Raw genomic sequence first — 14,619 nt, 5'->3', positions numbered from 1 at the left:
GTGCCACTTTCACTGCAGTCTCTTGCAGAGACCTTCTTACATCATTGTAATTGTTCCAGATTTATATAGGCTCCAAGTATTTATTCAAACTTAATTTAATTTTCCTTGGTGTGAAAATTGGGTGTGAAATTTTGTGAAAACTGTTGGTTCATGTCGTGATTTCCAAAGGGTTGGAAATACTGCATAATATAACTTTTCATGGTATTTAAGTGAATTTACCTCTTGTCTCATCCAAAAGCAAGAGCCAAGAAAAGCAGAGATCCATGAACATTTAAAACAAAAACAGGAAATGGTTACTAAACTTTTCCAGAACCTAAATATGGTTTGGCTTTATGTTGTCCTCAAGTTTAGAGTGAAGGTTCTGTTGATTCTTAATCTGTCTGAAATATTTCACACATTCCTAAAAACTGAAATCTGTTTCCTGACTGACTACATTTTATATTTATATTTTCTTCCACTGATATATTATTGTAGAATTGTTGATGAATGCTAGGCTAATAGGAAGTACAAATAATATACTGAGAGAGATCCTCAAATTGTGTAAATTGTCATAACTGATCTGAAATAAATGACAATTATGACAATTTATACCATCTGAAGATATGACCCATAAAGTATTACAAAGATATTGCAAACAGATAGGAAATTGGGGTAGGGTAGTCACATTTTAGGGCTATGAATGTTTTTAGTTTTTCCTTAAATATAAAGCAAAAGCGTGGTCCTAAATGACCTGGTGGTGTATGGGTTTTGCATTACAGACAATTATCATGTGTTACAAAAAATACCCCAAATGTAAATTAACCCGGTTCAGCTATTGCCTATTTCAATGTTGTCCATAAATATAGATTGAGAAGATGTTAAGTACTGTGGGTGATTGTGTCCAATACAAAGAAGAAGTAAAAAGTGCCCTAGAAGAACTAATTACCAACTCAAAAGAAGCCCAAGTAGAGGCTGAAAAAATCTTAGATACAGAAAGCTTATTACAGGCTCAACAACTGCTTTTGCATCATCAGGTAGGACAACTGGGCATACCCAGATTTGATATGTTATGTGGCGTTTGTGTCATTGACAAGCATAGAGTGTTTGTGTGGCTTCTCCTATGGTGTACTGCAGTGTATTTAATATGACAACATCAGGTAAAAAGTATAGCCCCAGCACAGGGAAATAGTGCCTCTGTACGAGTGCTCGGGTAGCCACGTTATGCTGATGGGAGAGAGCTCTCCCATCGACAAAATAAAATCAGCTCAACGAGCGACATAGCACTGTGCACATGAGCGCTTATGCTGGCAAAACTTATGTCGCTTGGGGGTATGTGTATTTTTCAGACCCCGGAGCAACAAAAGTGCTAATGTAGACATGACCTAAGTGATACTAGTTTATAATGATGTCATTTATTTTGTCTTGAAATAAAGAGACCTTTATTTTCAAACCTGGGTGCCCTAAATAAAAATAGCCAGATTTTCAGTGGAGATGAGCACTTGCAGCTCTTGTTGAATTCATTTGAGTTCCAGACCTTCTGAAAATCAGACCATTTTTATTTAGGTGCCAAAGTTTGAAATTTTTGACAAGGTGCACTCTACAAGTATTACTATTTTTAAAGGCTAAGATTCTGATCTGATCGTTGTGAGCATAATTGGAGGAATTATTTACACCAGTCATTTTTTCGAGTACTGTGCCTCCAGTAACAGAATTTGGTTTTATGACATTATATTGCCATGGTTCAATTAACCCAATGTTTGAATTTGCACAATTAATATTTTTAATATTGTGGAGCAGATTCTGCCTTCAGTTACACGAGTGTATGTAACTGAAAGCAGAATTTGTCCTTAATATTCTGGCTAGGTATGTATGTAAAACTATAAAAAACTGTTTTGTGTAGTTTACATTAATTGATACGTAATGCAAGATGTCATATTTTCACCAAATTAGGTGCTGACTGCAGTAACAGGTTCTTATTTTAACTGATTGCAGGTAAACAGAATTAAAAACATGTTTTTTTTAATCTTAACAGACAGTGGACCCAGTTATGCAATAGTTACACATATCACTGTTTTCAGTCATAACAACAAGTACTACTACTACTACTATTAGTAATAAATAAAGGTTGGGGGTTGTGTTCTGTCACAGACTGTAGAACAAGGCTGTATTGTGTGACAGTCCCTCTGGGGCTTCCTAAATAGGAATCACATTATTGTCATTGTCGGTGCACGGTGTAAATGGTGTTTATTAACCTGTGTTTCTGCACAGTTGGATGTGCCTTGTTGTCTAACCAGAGGATGCTGTGTTGTAGCTCTGATTCTGTACAGCGCGTGTCATATTTGTAATAACTACATCTGTGTAATAGTTGCTGTATGTGCTGGTGCTTTAAGGCTCCACAAACCTGAGCCAATCTGAGAGAGGCAGGAGGAGGAACACTACTCACAGGGACTTGGCAGGTTTATGCTTGCAGAAGCCAGGAAGAGTCATGGGTGAAACTTTCACTCTGTCCTGTCCCCTGTATGGCAGATGGGGGCAGTGGTACAAGTGGGGTCTTTAAAAGCCCTGGAACTGGCCAGAAGAGAACTGAGACAGACAGCTGCAGGCTGCCTTCTGAGGATTCCTTCACAAACCCCAGCAAAGGGACATGTAAAGGCAGGGCAGAAAAGGTGGGGGAGTAGCACTGTATGTAAGGGAGCAGTATGACTGCTCAGAGCTCCGGTACGAAACTGCAGAAAAACCTGAGTGTCTCTGGATTAAGTTTAGAAGTGTGAGCAACAAGAGTGATGTAGTGGTGGGAGTCTGCTATAGACCACCGGACCAGGGGGATGAGGTAGATGAGGCTTTCTTCCGGCAGCTCGCGGAAGCTACTAGATCGCATGCCCTGGTTCTCATGGGTGACTTTAATTTTCCTGATATCTGCTGGGAGAGCAATACAGCAGTGCATAGACAATCCAGGAAGTTTTTGGAAAGCATAGGGGACAATTTCCTGGTGCAAGTGCTAGAGGAGCCAAGTAGGGGGGGAGCTTTTCTTGACCTGCTGCTCACAAACCGGGAAGAATTAGTGGGGGAAGCAAAAGTGGACGGGAATCTGGGAGGCAGTGACCATGAGTTGGTTGAGTTCAGGATCCTGACACAGGGAAGAAAGGTAAGCAGCAGGATACAGACCCTGGACTTCAGGAAAGCAGACTTCGACTCCCTCAGGGAACGGATGGGTAGGATCCCCTGGGGGACTAACATGAAGGGGAAAGGAGTCCAGGAGAGCTGGCTGTATTTCAAGGAATCCCTGTTGAGGTTACAGGGACAAACCATCCCGATGTGTCGAAAGAATAGTAAATATGGCAGGCGACCAGCTTGGCTTAACGGTGAAATCCTAGCGGATCTTAAGCATAAAAAAGAAGCTTACAAGAAGTGGAAGGTTGGACATAGGACCAGGGAAGAGTATAAAAATATTGCTCGGGCATGTAGGAATGAAATTAGGAGGGCCAAATCGCACCTGGAGCTGCAGCTAGCGAGAGATGTTAAGAGTAACAAGAAGGGTTTCTTCAGGTATGTTGGCAACAAGAAGAAAGCCAAGGAAAGTGTGGGCCCCTTAATGAATGAGGGAGGCAACCTAGTGACAGAGGATGTGGAAAAAGCTAATGTACTCAATGCTTTTTTTGCCTCTGTCTTCACTAATAAGGTCAGCTCCCAGACTGCTGCGCTGGGCATCACAACATGGGGAATAGATGGCCAGCCCTCTGTGGAGAAAGAGGTGGTTAGGGACTATTTAGAAAAGCTGGACGTGCACAAGTCCATGGGGCCAGACGAGTTGCATCTGAGAGTGCTAAAGGAACTGGCGGCTGTGATTGCAGAGCCATTGGCCATTATCTTTGAAAACTTGTGGCGAACGGGGGAAGTCCTGGATGACTGGAAAAAGGCTAATGTAGTGCCAATCTTTAAAAAAGGGAAGAAGGAGGATCCTAGGAACTACAGGCCAGTCAGCCTCACTTCAGTCCCCGGAAAAATCATGGAGCAGGTCCTCAAAGAATCAATCCTGAAGCACTTACATGAGAGGAAAGTGATCAGGAACAGTCAGCATGGATTCACCAAGGGAAGGTCATGCCTGACTAATCTAATCGCCTTCTGTGATGAGATTACTGGCTCTGTGGATGAAGGGAAAGCAGTGGATGTATTGTATCTTGACTTTAGCAAAGCTTTTGACACCGTCTCCCACAGTATTCTTGTCAGCAAGTTAAAGAAGTATGGGCTGGATGAATGCACTATAAGGTGGGTAGAAAGTTGGCTAGATTGTCGGGCTCAACGGGTAGTGATCAATGGCTCCATGTGTAGTTGGCAGCCAGTGTCAAGTGGAGTGCCCCAGGGGTCGGTCCTGGGGCTGGTTTTGTTCAATATCTTCATAAATGATCTGGAGGATGGTGTGGATTGCACTCTCAGCAAATTTGAGGATGATACTAAATTGGGAGGAGTGGTAGATACGCTTTAGGGCAGGGATAGGATACAGAGGGACCTAGACAAATTGGAGGATTGGGCCAAAAGAAATCTGATGAGGTTCAATAAGGATAAGTGCAGGGTCCTGCACTTAGGACGCAAGAACCCAATGCACAGCTACAGACTAGAGACCGAATGGCTAGGCAGCAGTTCTGCGGAAAAGGACCTAGGGGTGACAGTGGACGAGAAGCTGGATATGAGTCAGCAGTGTGCCCTTGTTGCCAAGAAGGCCAATGGCATTTTGGGATGTATAAGTAGGGGCATAGCGAGCAGATCGAGGGACGTGATCGTCCCCCTCGGTTCGACATTGGTGAGGGCTCATCTGGAGTACTGTGTCCAGTTTTGGGCCCCACACTACAAGAAGGATGTGGATAAATTGGAGAGAGTCCAGCGAAGGGCAACAAAAATGATTAGGGGTCTGGAACACATAACTTATGAGGAGAGGCTGAGGGAACTGGGATTGTTTAGTCTGCAGAAGAGAAGAATGAGGGGGGATTTGATAGCTGCTTTCAACTACCTGAGAGGTGGTTCCAGAGAGGATGGTTCTAGACTATTCTCAGTGGTGGAAGAGGACAGGACAAGGAGTAATGGTCTCAAGTTGCAGTGGGGGAGGTTTAGGTTGGATATTAGGAAAAACTTTTTCACTAGGAGGGTGGTGAAACACTGGAATGCGTTGCCTAGGGAGGTGGTGGAATCTCCTTCCTTAGAAGTTTTTAAGGTCAGGCTTGACAAAGCCCTGACTGGGATGATTTAATTGGGGACTGGTCCTGCTTTGAGCAGGGGGTTGGACTAGATGACCTCCTGAGGTCTCTTCCAACCCTGATATTCTATGATTCTATGTAGGAGGCAGGGCTGGAGGTGGGTGGGACACCCATATGCAAGGGGGTGGAGCTTTGGCATTTGCTGTTTGCTCACTGTTTGGGTGTACAGTGTGCTTCCCTCAGTGCTGCTCTGCATCTGGCGAGTGGCACGGAGAAGGAGCAGGGCTACTGCCATATCCACACCACAACCAAAGGTGCTCTGGAGCCTGGGGGTAGTGAAGCAGAATGAGCCAGCCTCCAGCCATTACTCACTACTTTGCAGCCAGCTTATGGCTGCCTCCTGTGCGGGTGCACAGCGGGACAAAAAGGCTCCATGTGTCCTCACCCTCTGACCGTACTTCTGTTCAGGGAGGAGATAGTACAGCCCTTTGTCTATTATTCCCTTTGTATAGATATACACATACAGAAAACTGTGAGTGTGTTTCTGGTGTGCGTGTTTTCAACACTGAACTAAGAAACATTTAAATTTGTATCAATCCTCTTGAATAAATGCTTCTAGCAAAGGACAAAGAGGCTCTGTGCAAAGAGGCAAGATGTGCAACAGCAGATTGCGCGAGCTAAGCAGCTGCAGATCGAAGGAGGACTGCCTAGCACAGTGCAAGAAGATTTACAGAAGCTGGAAGGTACATTAGAAAACATGCAGCAGAATATGGAGAAACGGGAAGAAAAATTACAGGTGAGTGTTCTGCATGTAACATTACAGAAATGAGTATCCTGTATTCTATTTTCCCAGTTTTTCATGTAATTTAGTTAAAGGGTTGACAACTTTCTACTTCTTCCAGTAGTAACAGGTCAATGCCCTTTTCTTTAACTTGCTCTTGTATCCGTCTGATGAGAGGTGCGTTTGCTCCACATTTTAACATTTTTAACAAACTTGTGATCAGTTTCTCACCTTTGAAACTTAGTATGTGGGAACTTCACAGTCAGAACCCATCCATCCCTCCTGATACTTTTCTCTCCGTGTTTGAGCCAAATGTGGGAACCCTTATGGATTATACTACATCATTTAATTTTTTACTAGCTTGTAGCTCAGTCCTAATTGACAATGTTAATTCTCATTGAATAGACAAAATGCCTATGAATTAGCTTTTAGATGGGGATTATGTGGCACATTTATTCATGAAGGATGACACTGCACTGTAGTGAAATTATTTAGGTTGCGTTCAATAATAATACCTACCACATATACAGCACTGCACAAACAGTTAAGCCTCACAGCTGCCATATGAAATATCCTAATTTCACAGATGGGAAAACAGAGGCACAGAGAAGTGAGCTGTAGCTCACAAAAGCTTATGCTCGAATAAATTTGTTAGTCTCTAAGGTGCCACAAGTACTCCTTTTTTTTAGAGAAATTAAATGACTCACAGAGCAAATCACTGACTCCCTCCTGATTCCCAACCCTAAACTCAATTCACCAGACTACACCCTCCCTTCAGATTTTGCTGCTCAAGGGTGATCGTGCCATTGGATTTGTCACTTTGCTTGGTGGCTTAAAGACACCACAGTTATTTCCTATGTTATGATAGGTTAAAACTATATGATTGACATTGCAGAGTATTAGAAGACGTCTTAATTATAATTATTGGTGGAAGCAAATTAGGATATTTCTAAAAGGGCCCACCTTCTGCCAATTTTTAATAGGGGCTTGAGTTTATTTCAGAAACTTGACATTTCAAGGAAATATTCATTACACTGAAGATACTAGGTTGGGTTCTGTCAAGGTTCCTCCCCCACTCTGAACTCTAGGGTACAGATGTGGGGACCTGCATGAAAAACCTCCTAAGCTTATCTTTACCAGCTTAGGTCAAAACTTCCCCAAGGTACAAAATATTCCACCCGTTGTCCTTGGACTGGCCGCTACCACCACCAAACTAATACTGGTTACTGGGGAAGAGCTGTTTGGACGCGTCTTTCCCCCCAAAATACTTCCCAAAACCCTGCACCCCACTTCCTGGGCAAGGTTTGGTAAAAAGCCTCACCAATTTGCATAGGTGACCACAGACCCAGACCCTTGGATCTTAAGAACAATGAACAATCCTCCCAACACTTGCACCCCCCCTTTCCTGGGAAATGTTGGATAAAAAGCCTCACCAATTTGCATAGGTGACCACAGACCCAAACCCTTGGATCTGAGAACAATGAAAAAGCATTCAGTTTTTTACAAGAAGCCTTTTAATAAAAAACAGAAGTAAATCGAAATAAAGAAATCCCCCCTGTAAAATCAGGATGGTAGATATCTTACAGGGTAATTAGATTAAAAAACATAGAGAACCCCTCTAGGCAAAACCTTAAGTTACAAAAAAGATACACAGACAGAAATAGTTATTCTATTCAGCACAATTCTTTTCTCAGCCATTTAAAGAAATCATAACCTAACACATACCTAGCTAGATTACTTACTAAAAGTTCTAAGACTCCATTCCTGGTCTATCCCCGGCAAAGACCAGCATACAGACAGACACAGACCCTTTGTTTCTCTCCCTCCTCCCAGCTTTTGAAAGTATCTTGTCTCCTCATTGGTCATTTTGGTCAGGTGCCAGCGAGGTTACCTTTAGCTTCTTAACCCTTTACAGGTGAGAGGAGCTTTCCCCTGGGCAGGAGGGATTTCAAAGGGGTTTACCCTTCCCTTTATATTTATGACAGGTTCCAAACTTGGAGTAGCTAATAATCAAATGCCACATGTTAACCAAAATTTATATTAGATAAACAGAACAGATAGCTCTCTATATTCAGCTTGGTATTAATATAATTACCTTTTTGCCTATGTAGTTTTTTTTAACCAAAAAGTTTTCTAATTCTATAGGTATCATTGAGCAGAGATCCAGTCCTTCCACCTTTACTTGTATAGCCTTGAGGCTTTAGTAGGTTCAGATTTATGCTTAAAATCCAGAGAGAAACTAGAAACAAGTACTAGAGAGAACTGTGCTTTTCTATACAACAGAACAGAACAGAACATGTGCCAGGGACCAACCAGACCTTAACTGTCTCCTAGATGGTTGTGTCTGTAGCTGGGGTTCTAAGAGGGAAAAAAATGATGTGTTTTGCATTTAGGTCTGTAACCTTTGACCTCCTTCAGTAATTTATAACCAAACTCTTTTCTGTTGTTGTCTTTTTTATGTGTAGGTCACAGTAAACAAATGGGAACAGTTTGAAAGAGACAAAGAAACAGTAGTCAAATATCTTAAGCAAGCAAGCTCTGCACTTGAACGCATCTTAAGCTTTAGCAGTTTAGAGAGCCTCTCATCAGAACTGGATCAGACAAAGGTATAAATGCCACTGTGTAAATTAGTGGAATTGTGACAATGTTCTGTCTTATTTATTAATAAGTAATGTGAAAAGTTGTTTTTTGATCTCTGTATGGTTCTCCATGAATGAGAGAGACCAGGTAGGTGAGGTCATATCTTTTATTGGACCTACTTCTGTTGGTGGAGGGGACAAACTTTTGAGCTATAACTCTTTCAAGCTCCCATTAATGTCTGTGGAAGCTGTGCATGCAGGTTGGAGACAAAATAGTGCCTTCAGCAGTTAAATTATAATTTCACCACTGAAATGAATATATCTGCCAGTGAAGCACATATATGGAGAGTAAAGTAGTTGCCTGAGCTTTACTATTTTACTCAATACAAGTATTATAAATATAAGGGTAGATATAAACAAAAATATTCACTTTCCTGCTACGCTGCCTGGAGATCAGGTAGCTGATATGTGTTTCTTCTTTACAGTGTGCACAGCAACAGCCTGTTATTGCAAGTAATTTTGAAGTCAGTAGACCTCAAAAGTTGATTTTTTTTCTCACATTCAGCATAACACTACACTAGTTAATTTCCTTTTTCTTTCTCTAACTCCTCTTTCCGTTTTCTTTCTACTCGTCCTCTGGTGTTGACAACACAACTCATATTATCTAAAGCCCGATCCTTTTCCTATTTTGATGTCAATCAGAGCTTTGGTACTGACTTTAAATGGGGGCAGGTTCGGGCCCATAGTGCTTGCTTTTTTTCCTAGCTAAGTGTATTGTTTTTCCTCAATGCTTATACCTTTCCCTGTTGACAATGATGCCAAATTGTATCTAAATCTGGTCAATCTAGCAATCCACCATTATCTTGTATGAAAGGAAATAATGCTAAAGAGAGAAAAAAACGAAGCTAAAAGCTACATAAAGCTATACATCCACCTGTATATTTAGGAGTTATAGCACCCAAAAGATATTAAATGCAAAAACTATCCTAGACACACTGCCCTCTGCAATTTCAATAGTAAAACTGCTTCACAGTGCGTCTAGTACACTGATTTTTAACTGAGTACATTGAAATATTATTGTCATATCATATCAAACTAGGTTCTTGCCTTAGTTTGATTGGAATAGTTAACTAAAATGAGCATTTGTTAATGGAAATGTGAAAATAAAAAGGTTCTGAGTTCTTACACATACCACAAATAAATATGAATAATAATGGGAACAGCCTCTCTCCCCACAGGGGAAGAAAAAACAATAATTTTAGGATCAGGAAATGTAAAACATTTTTTTTTTTATAATAACTATGATGCCTCTTTACAGGAACTTGCTAAACAGACTATAGCCATTGCAGCACAGGCTGAGAATCTTGTGAAGAACTCCTCTGAGATACAGCTGGGCTCAAAGAACAAGCAATCCCTTCAACAGCAGGCCAAGTCAATCCAGGAACAAGTGAAAAAAGTGGAAGTTACCCTTGAAGAAGAGTATGTTCTTAACAAGTCCTAGTATTTCCTCTGGCATAAGAATGTAGCTGATTTTTACATAACATTGTCAACATTTCATGTTAAGTCTCAAAGGGCACTGTAAATTTCAGCTTTCCATGGGATAATAACCAGGAGAATAGTACTAACCGTTGCCGAGAACACAAATACCTACCAATAAAGAAAATAGTGGCTTGATAATACAAAGTAACTACAATGATTCCAGGCATTTTAACAGATAGAATTTTTTATTTCTAAGCCACAGGCCCAATCTTGTGAATTAATCATGTTCTTCAGGCACTAGAGCCTTTTTAAAGCTATACCGTTACCATGCTTGTCTCACATTTTTCCTACTTTTTCCACAGGAATATGTCAAGAAGTGCCTTTATCTTAGTGAATGCCCCAATTTGATTTTCACTGGCAATGCAATAAGTATTTCTGCTCTTGAAAATAAGAGAAGGTTTGCCAAAATTCGGGTAAAAATGGAAAGATCAAGATCCATGGAAATACTGAGAAAATCCTGAAAAATAAATGTGACATTTTGCATTTATAAAAATATAATGCATTTTCACAAGTTGTGAATATTTCATTTGGGCAGTGACATTTAGTGAAACTCTGTTTTGGTAGATTCACATATTTCTGGATGTTAGTACCAAAAACTCTTATCAAGCCCAACTATGGGGGCCTGAGTACAGGTGAAGCTGGCATTCAGTGTCAAACAATATTGGTTGCACCATGTTGTGATCTCAACAATTTCTTTAGAATTTAAGTAGGACTGTCAAGTGATTTAAAAAATTAATCGTGATTAATCACGTGATTCAAAAATTAACACGCAATTAATCATGCGATTAATCGCACTATTAAAAAATAATGGAATGCCATTTATTTTAATATTTTTGGATGTTTTCTACATTTTCAAATATATTGATTTCAATTATAACAGAATAGAAAGTGTACAGTGCTCACTTTATATTTATTTTTATTACAAATATTTGCACTGTAAAAAACAAAAGAAATAGTATTTTTCAATTCACCTAATACAAGTACTGTAGTGCAATCTCTTTATCATGGAAGTTGAACTTACAAATGTAGAGTATGTACAGAAAATAACTGTATTCAGAAATAAAACAAAACTTTTCAAGCCTACAAGTCCACTCACTTATATTTCTTGTTCAGCCAATCGCTCAGAAAACAAATTTGTTTACATTTGCAGGAGATAATGTTGCCCGCTTCTTGTTCACGTCACCTGAAAGTGAGAACAGGCATTCTCACGGTGCTGTTGTAGCCAGCGTCGTAAGATATTTACGTGCCAGATGTGCTAAAGATTTATATGTCCCTTTATGCTTCAACCATCATTCCAGGGGATGTGTCCATGCTGATGACGGGTTCTGCTCGATACCAATCCAAAGCAGTGCAGACCGACGCATGTTCATTTTCATCATCATCTGACTCAGGTGCCACCGCTTTTCTGGTGGTTCGGGTTCTGTAGTTTCTGCATCGGAGTGTTTCTCTTTTTTAAGACTTCTGAAAGCATACTCTATACTAGTGGTTCTCCAAGTGGGTCCGCTGTTCAGGGAAAGCCCCTGGCAGGCTGGACTAGTTTGTTTACCTGCCGCGTCCTCAGGTTAGGCTGATCGCGGTTCCCACTGGCCGCGGTTTGCCGCTCCAGGTCAATGGGGGCTGTGGGAAGGGCGGCCAGCAGGTCCCTTGGCCCACTTCGCTTCCTGCAGCCCCCATTGGCCTGGAGCAGTGAACCGCGGCCAGTGGGAGCCGCGATCAGCCGAACCTGCGGATGCGGCAGGTAAACAAACCGGTCCGGCACGCCAGGGGCTTTCCCTGAACAAGCGGCGGACTGGCTTTGAGAACCACTGCTCTATACCTCATCCCTCTCAGGTTTTGGAAGGCACTTCTGATTCTTAAACCTTATGTCAAGAGCTGTAGCTATCTTTCGAAATCTCACATTGGTACCTTCTTTGTGTTTTGTCAAATCTGCAGCGAAAGTGTTCTTAAAATGAACAAACGTGCTGAGTCATTATCCAGAAATACTATAACATGCAATATATGGCAGAATGCGGGAGAAAAAGAGCCAGAGACATACAGTTCTTCCCCCAAAGAGTCTAGTCACAAATTTAATTAACTCATTCTTTTTTCAATGAGTGTCATCAGCATGGAAGCATGTGCTCTGGAATGGTGGCCAAAGTATGAAGGGGCATACGAATGTTTAGCATATCTGGCACATAAATACCTTGCAGTGCCAGCTACAAAAGCTCCATGCAAACACCTGTTCTCACTCTCTGGTAACATTGTACATAAGTGGGCATCATTATCTCTCGTAAATGTAAACAAAGTTGTTTTTCTGAGTGATTGGCTGAACGAGAAGTAGGACTGAGTGGACTTGCAGGCTCTAAAGTTTTGCATTGTTTTGTTTTTGAGTACAGATATGTAACCAAAAAGAATCTACATTTGTAAGTTACACTTTCACGATAAAGACATTGTACTACAGTACTTGTATGAGGTGAAGTGAAAAATACTGTTTCTTCTGTTTATCATTTTTACAGTGCAAATATTTCTAATCAAAAGTAATAATATAAAGTGATCACTATACACTTTGTATTCTGTGTTGTAATTAAAATCAATATATTTGAAAATGTAGAAACACATGAAAAATATTTAATAAATTTCTATTGGTATTCTATTGTTTAACAGTGTAATTAAAACTGCAATTAGTAGCAATTAAATTTTTAATCGGGATTAATTTTTTTTAGATAATCGCATGAGCTAACTGCGATTAATCAACAGCCCTACATTTAAGATTTCATTAAACATATGCATTTCTGAGCACAGTGTACCAGATCCTCAGCTAGTACAAATCTGTGTTGCTCCATTTACTTCAGTGGAACTACGATGATTTATCCAGTTGATCCACTGGTTGTAAAGATAAACTTCCAAGTATATCCCAGTCCCATGCTGCCTTACTGGAGTTACCCTTGGGTTGAATTTGCCCCAGTTGTTCCAAGAAGTAAGATCTGTTCCTGTCCATCTCAGTGGTTGCCTAAACAAAGGCAACTGAAATGCCAACATTGTTGGCTATTTCATTATTGATCATTATCCAGCTACTCTGAAATTTTGGGAAGAGCTTGATTATAGTTCAACTGCTTTTTCTTCTCAGTGTGAATCCTGATCCCAACAGCTACTATAGCATGTATTTGGCTATTAGCAATTTCATTCTTTACACACTCCCTCACTAAAATGTGTGAAATACTATAGTCATTTATTGTCAAATATTCTGTCATTTTCTACTTAATAATTGACTTGCTAGTGTGATTTTTACCACCATCATTGAGCAGGCCACCATTGTCCTTTGATTCAAAAGACTCTGAGTAGCCCCTTACTGCCAGTGATATATATTCATTTTTGTTTTTAATAATGTGGCATCATTTTATAAAGCCTTGCAGAAAGCTAGACAGTTTGGCCATATTCCCATGCAGCCTAGGTTTGGAATAGATTTTCATTTGGAAGTAAAATCATGTAATATGTCTGTGGTACTGTGATAGAACAGGGCTTCTTTACCCAATAGCCATAACTTTTTCCTGCAAAACATGCATGCCTGTATAACTGGACATTAGAATGAGATGAACCTGCAAAACATGTATTTTACATTGAAGTGAATATTTTGCATATACGGTCATGGGGTGGCTCATGCACACTGCAGAATAGCAGTGCCAGCAGTTAGAAATGTTGCCCCATAGATATGTATTGAAGATGTTCTCCTAAACACAGCAGGTCTCACACACTGCTCTTCTATGGGAAAACCTTCAGGAGGAGAAAAAAGAATAGCAGCTCTGCATGGTCAGCTACACAGCAAAACTGACACACATTCTTTTTGTGCACATAGATTTGTAGCTGAGCAGAGGGGACAGAGAGATGTCCTTGAAATACTGCAGATCTCAAGGAATCATAAGGAAATCATACCCCAGTTGCTCAGTGTTCTGATTCCTGTATTCTGATCCCCAGCCCTCTTCCTCCTGGCATCATGATACGTATTGCCACCTTACCTGAGTGTAATGCCGACAAACCCTTGTCACCGTTGGCTGGGATCAAACCTGGTACCTCTGGAGTTTAATGCATGACCCTTTCCCGCCTGAGCTAAAAAATGCATACCTCTTAGCTAAGACTGTAGCAGGCTCATCAGTCTAGAGCTGGTCTAGCTGTCACTAGAGGGGGACAGAGTGCCACACCAAGCAAACATGGGTTACATACTTCCTCTAGCTGGAGATGCACATCCTGAGCTTCAGAGACTTCCCAGTTAATATTCTGGACGAGCCCCCACTTGTAACACTGACAGACTCTGGTCGTCATCAGCTGGGATCAAATCTGGGACCACTGGAGCTTAATGCATGACCTTCTACTGCCTGACAAAAAGACAAACCTCTCTTAGCCAAGGCAGAAGCCGGTTAATTACTCACTAGCTGGTCTAGCTGCCACTAGAGGAGACAGAGTACCACACCAAGCTGGCCTGGGTTTCATAAGCACTGTCATATTCTTTGAGAGGAGCAGAAGCTATGGCCAAGGAGTTACTTTTGGTATACCCAGTGGAGGGTGTATGAGAGAAAGG

The 14,619-nt window shown here is 41.0% G+C and overlaps 1 protein-coding gene across 1 annotated transcript in view; it reads left to right on the top strand.

Moving 5' to 3' along the window:
• Positions 1 to 14,619, top strand: part of SYNE1 (spectrin repeat containing nuclear envelope protein 1) — a 483,717-nt gene that overhangs the window by 175,698 nt on the left and 293,400 nt on the right. The window contains exons 27-30 of the mRNA XM_077812159.1: positions 846 to 1,013; positions 5,788 to 5,964; positions 8,415 to 8,555; positions 9,847 to 10,007. Of these exons, the coding sequence (XP_077668285.1) occupies positions 846 to 1,013; positions 5,788 to 5,964; positions 8,415 to 8,555; positions 9,847 to 10,007 (647 nt within the window). The remainder of the gene's footprint in view (positions 1 to 845; positions 1,014 to 5,787; positions 5,965 to 8,414; positions 8,556 to 9,846; positions 10,008 to 14,619) is intronic.

This window comes from Eretmochelys imbricata, chromosome 3 (assembly GCF_965152235.1).
Source record: "Eretmochelys imbricata isolate rEreImb1 chromosome 3, rEreImb1.hap1, whole genome shotgun sequence".
Classification (NCBI taxonomy): Eukaryota; Metazoa; Chordata; order Testudines; family Cheloniidae; genus Eretmochelys; species Eretmochelys imbricata.
Note: the sequence above shows the minus strand (reverse complement) of the source record. Positions and strands in the feature narration are given on the sequence as shown.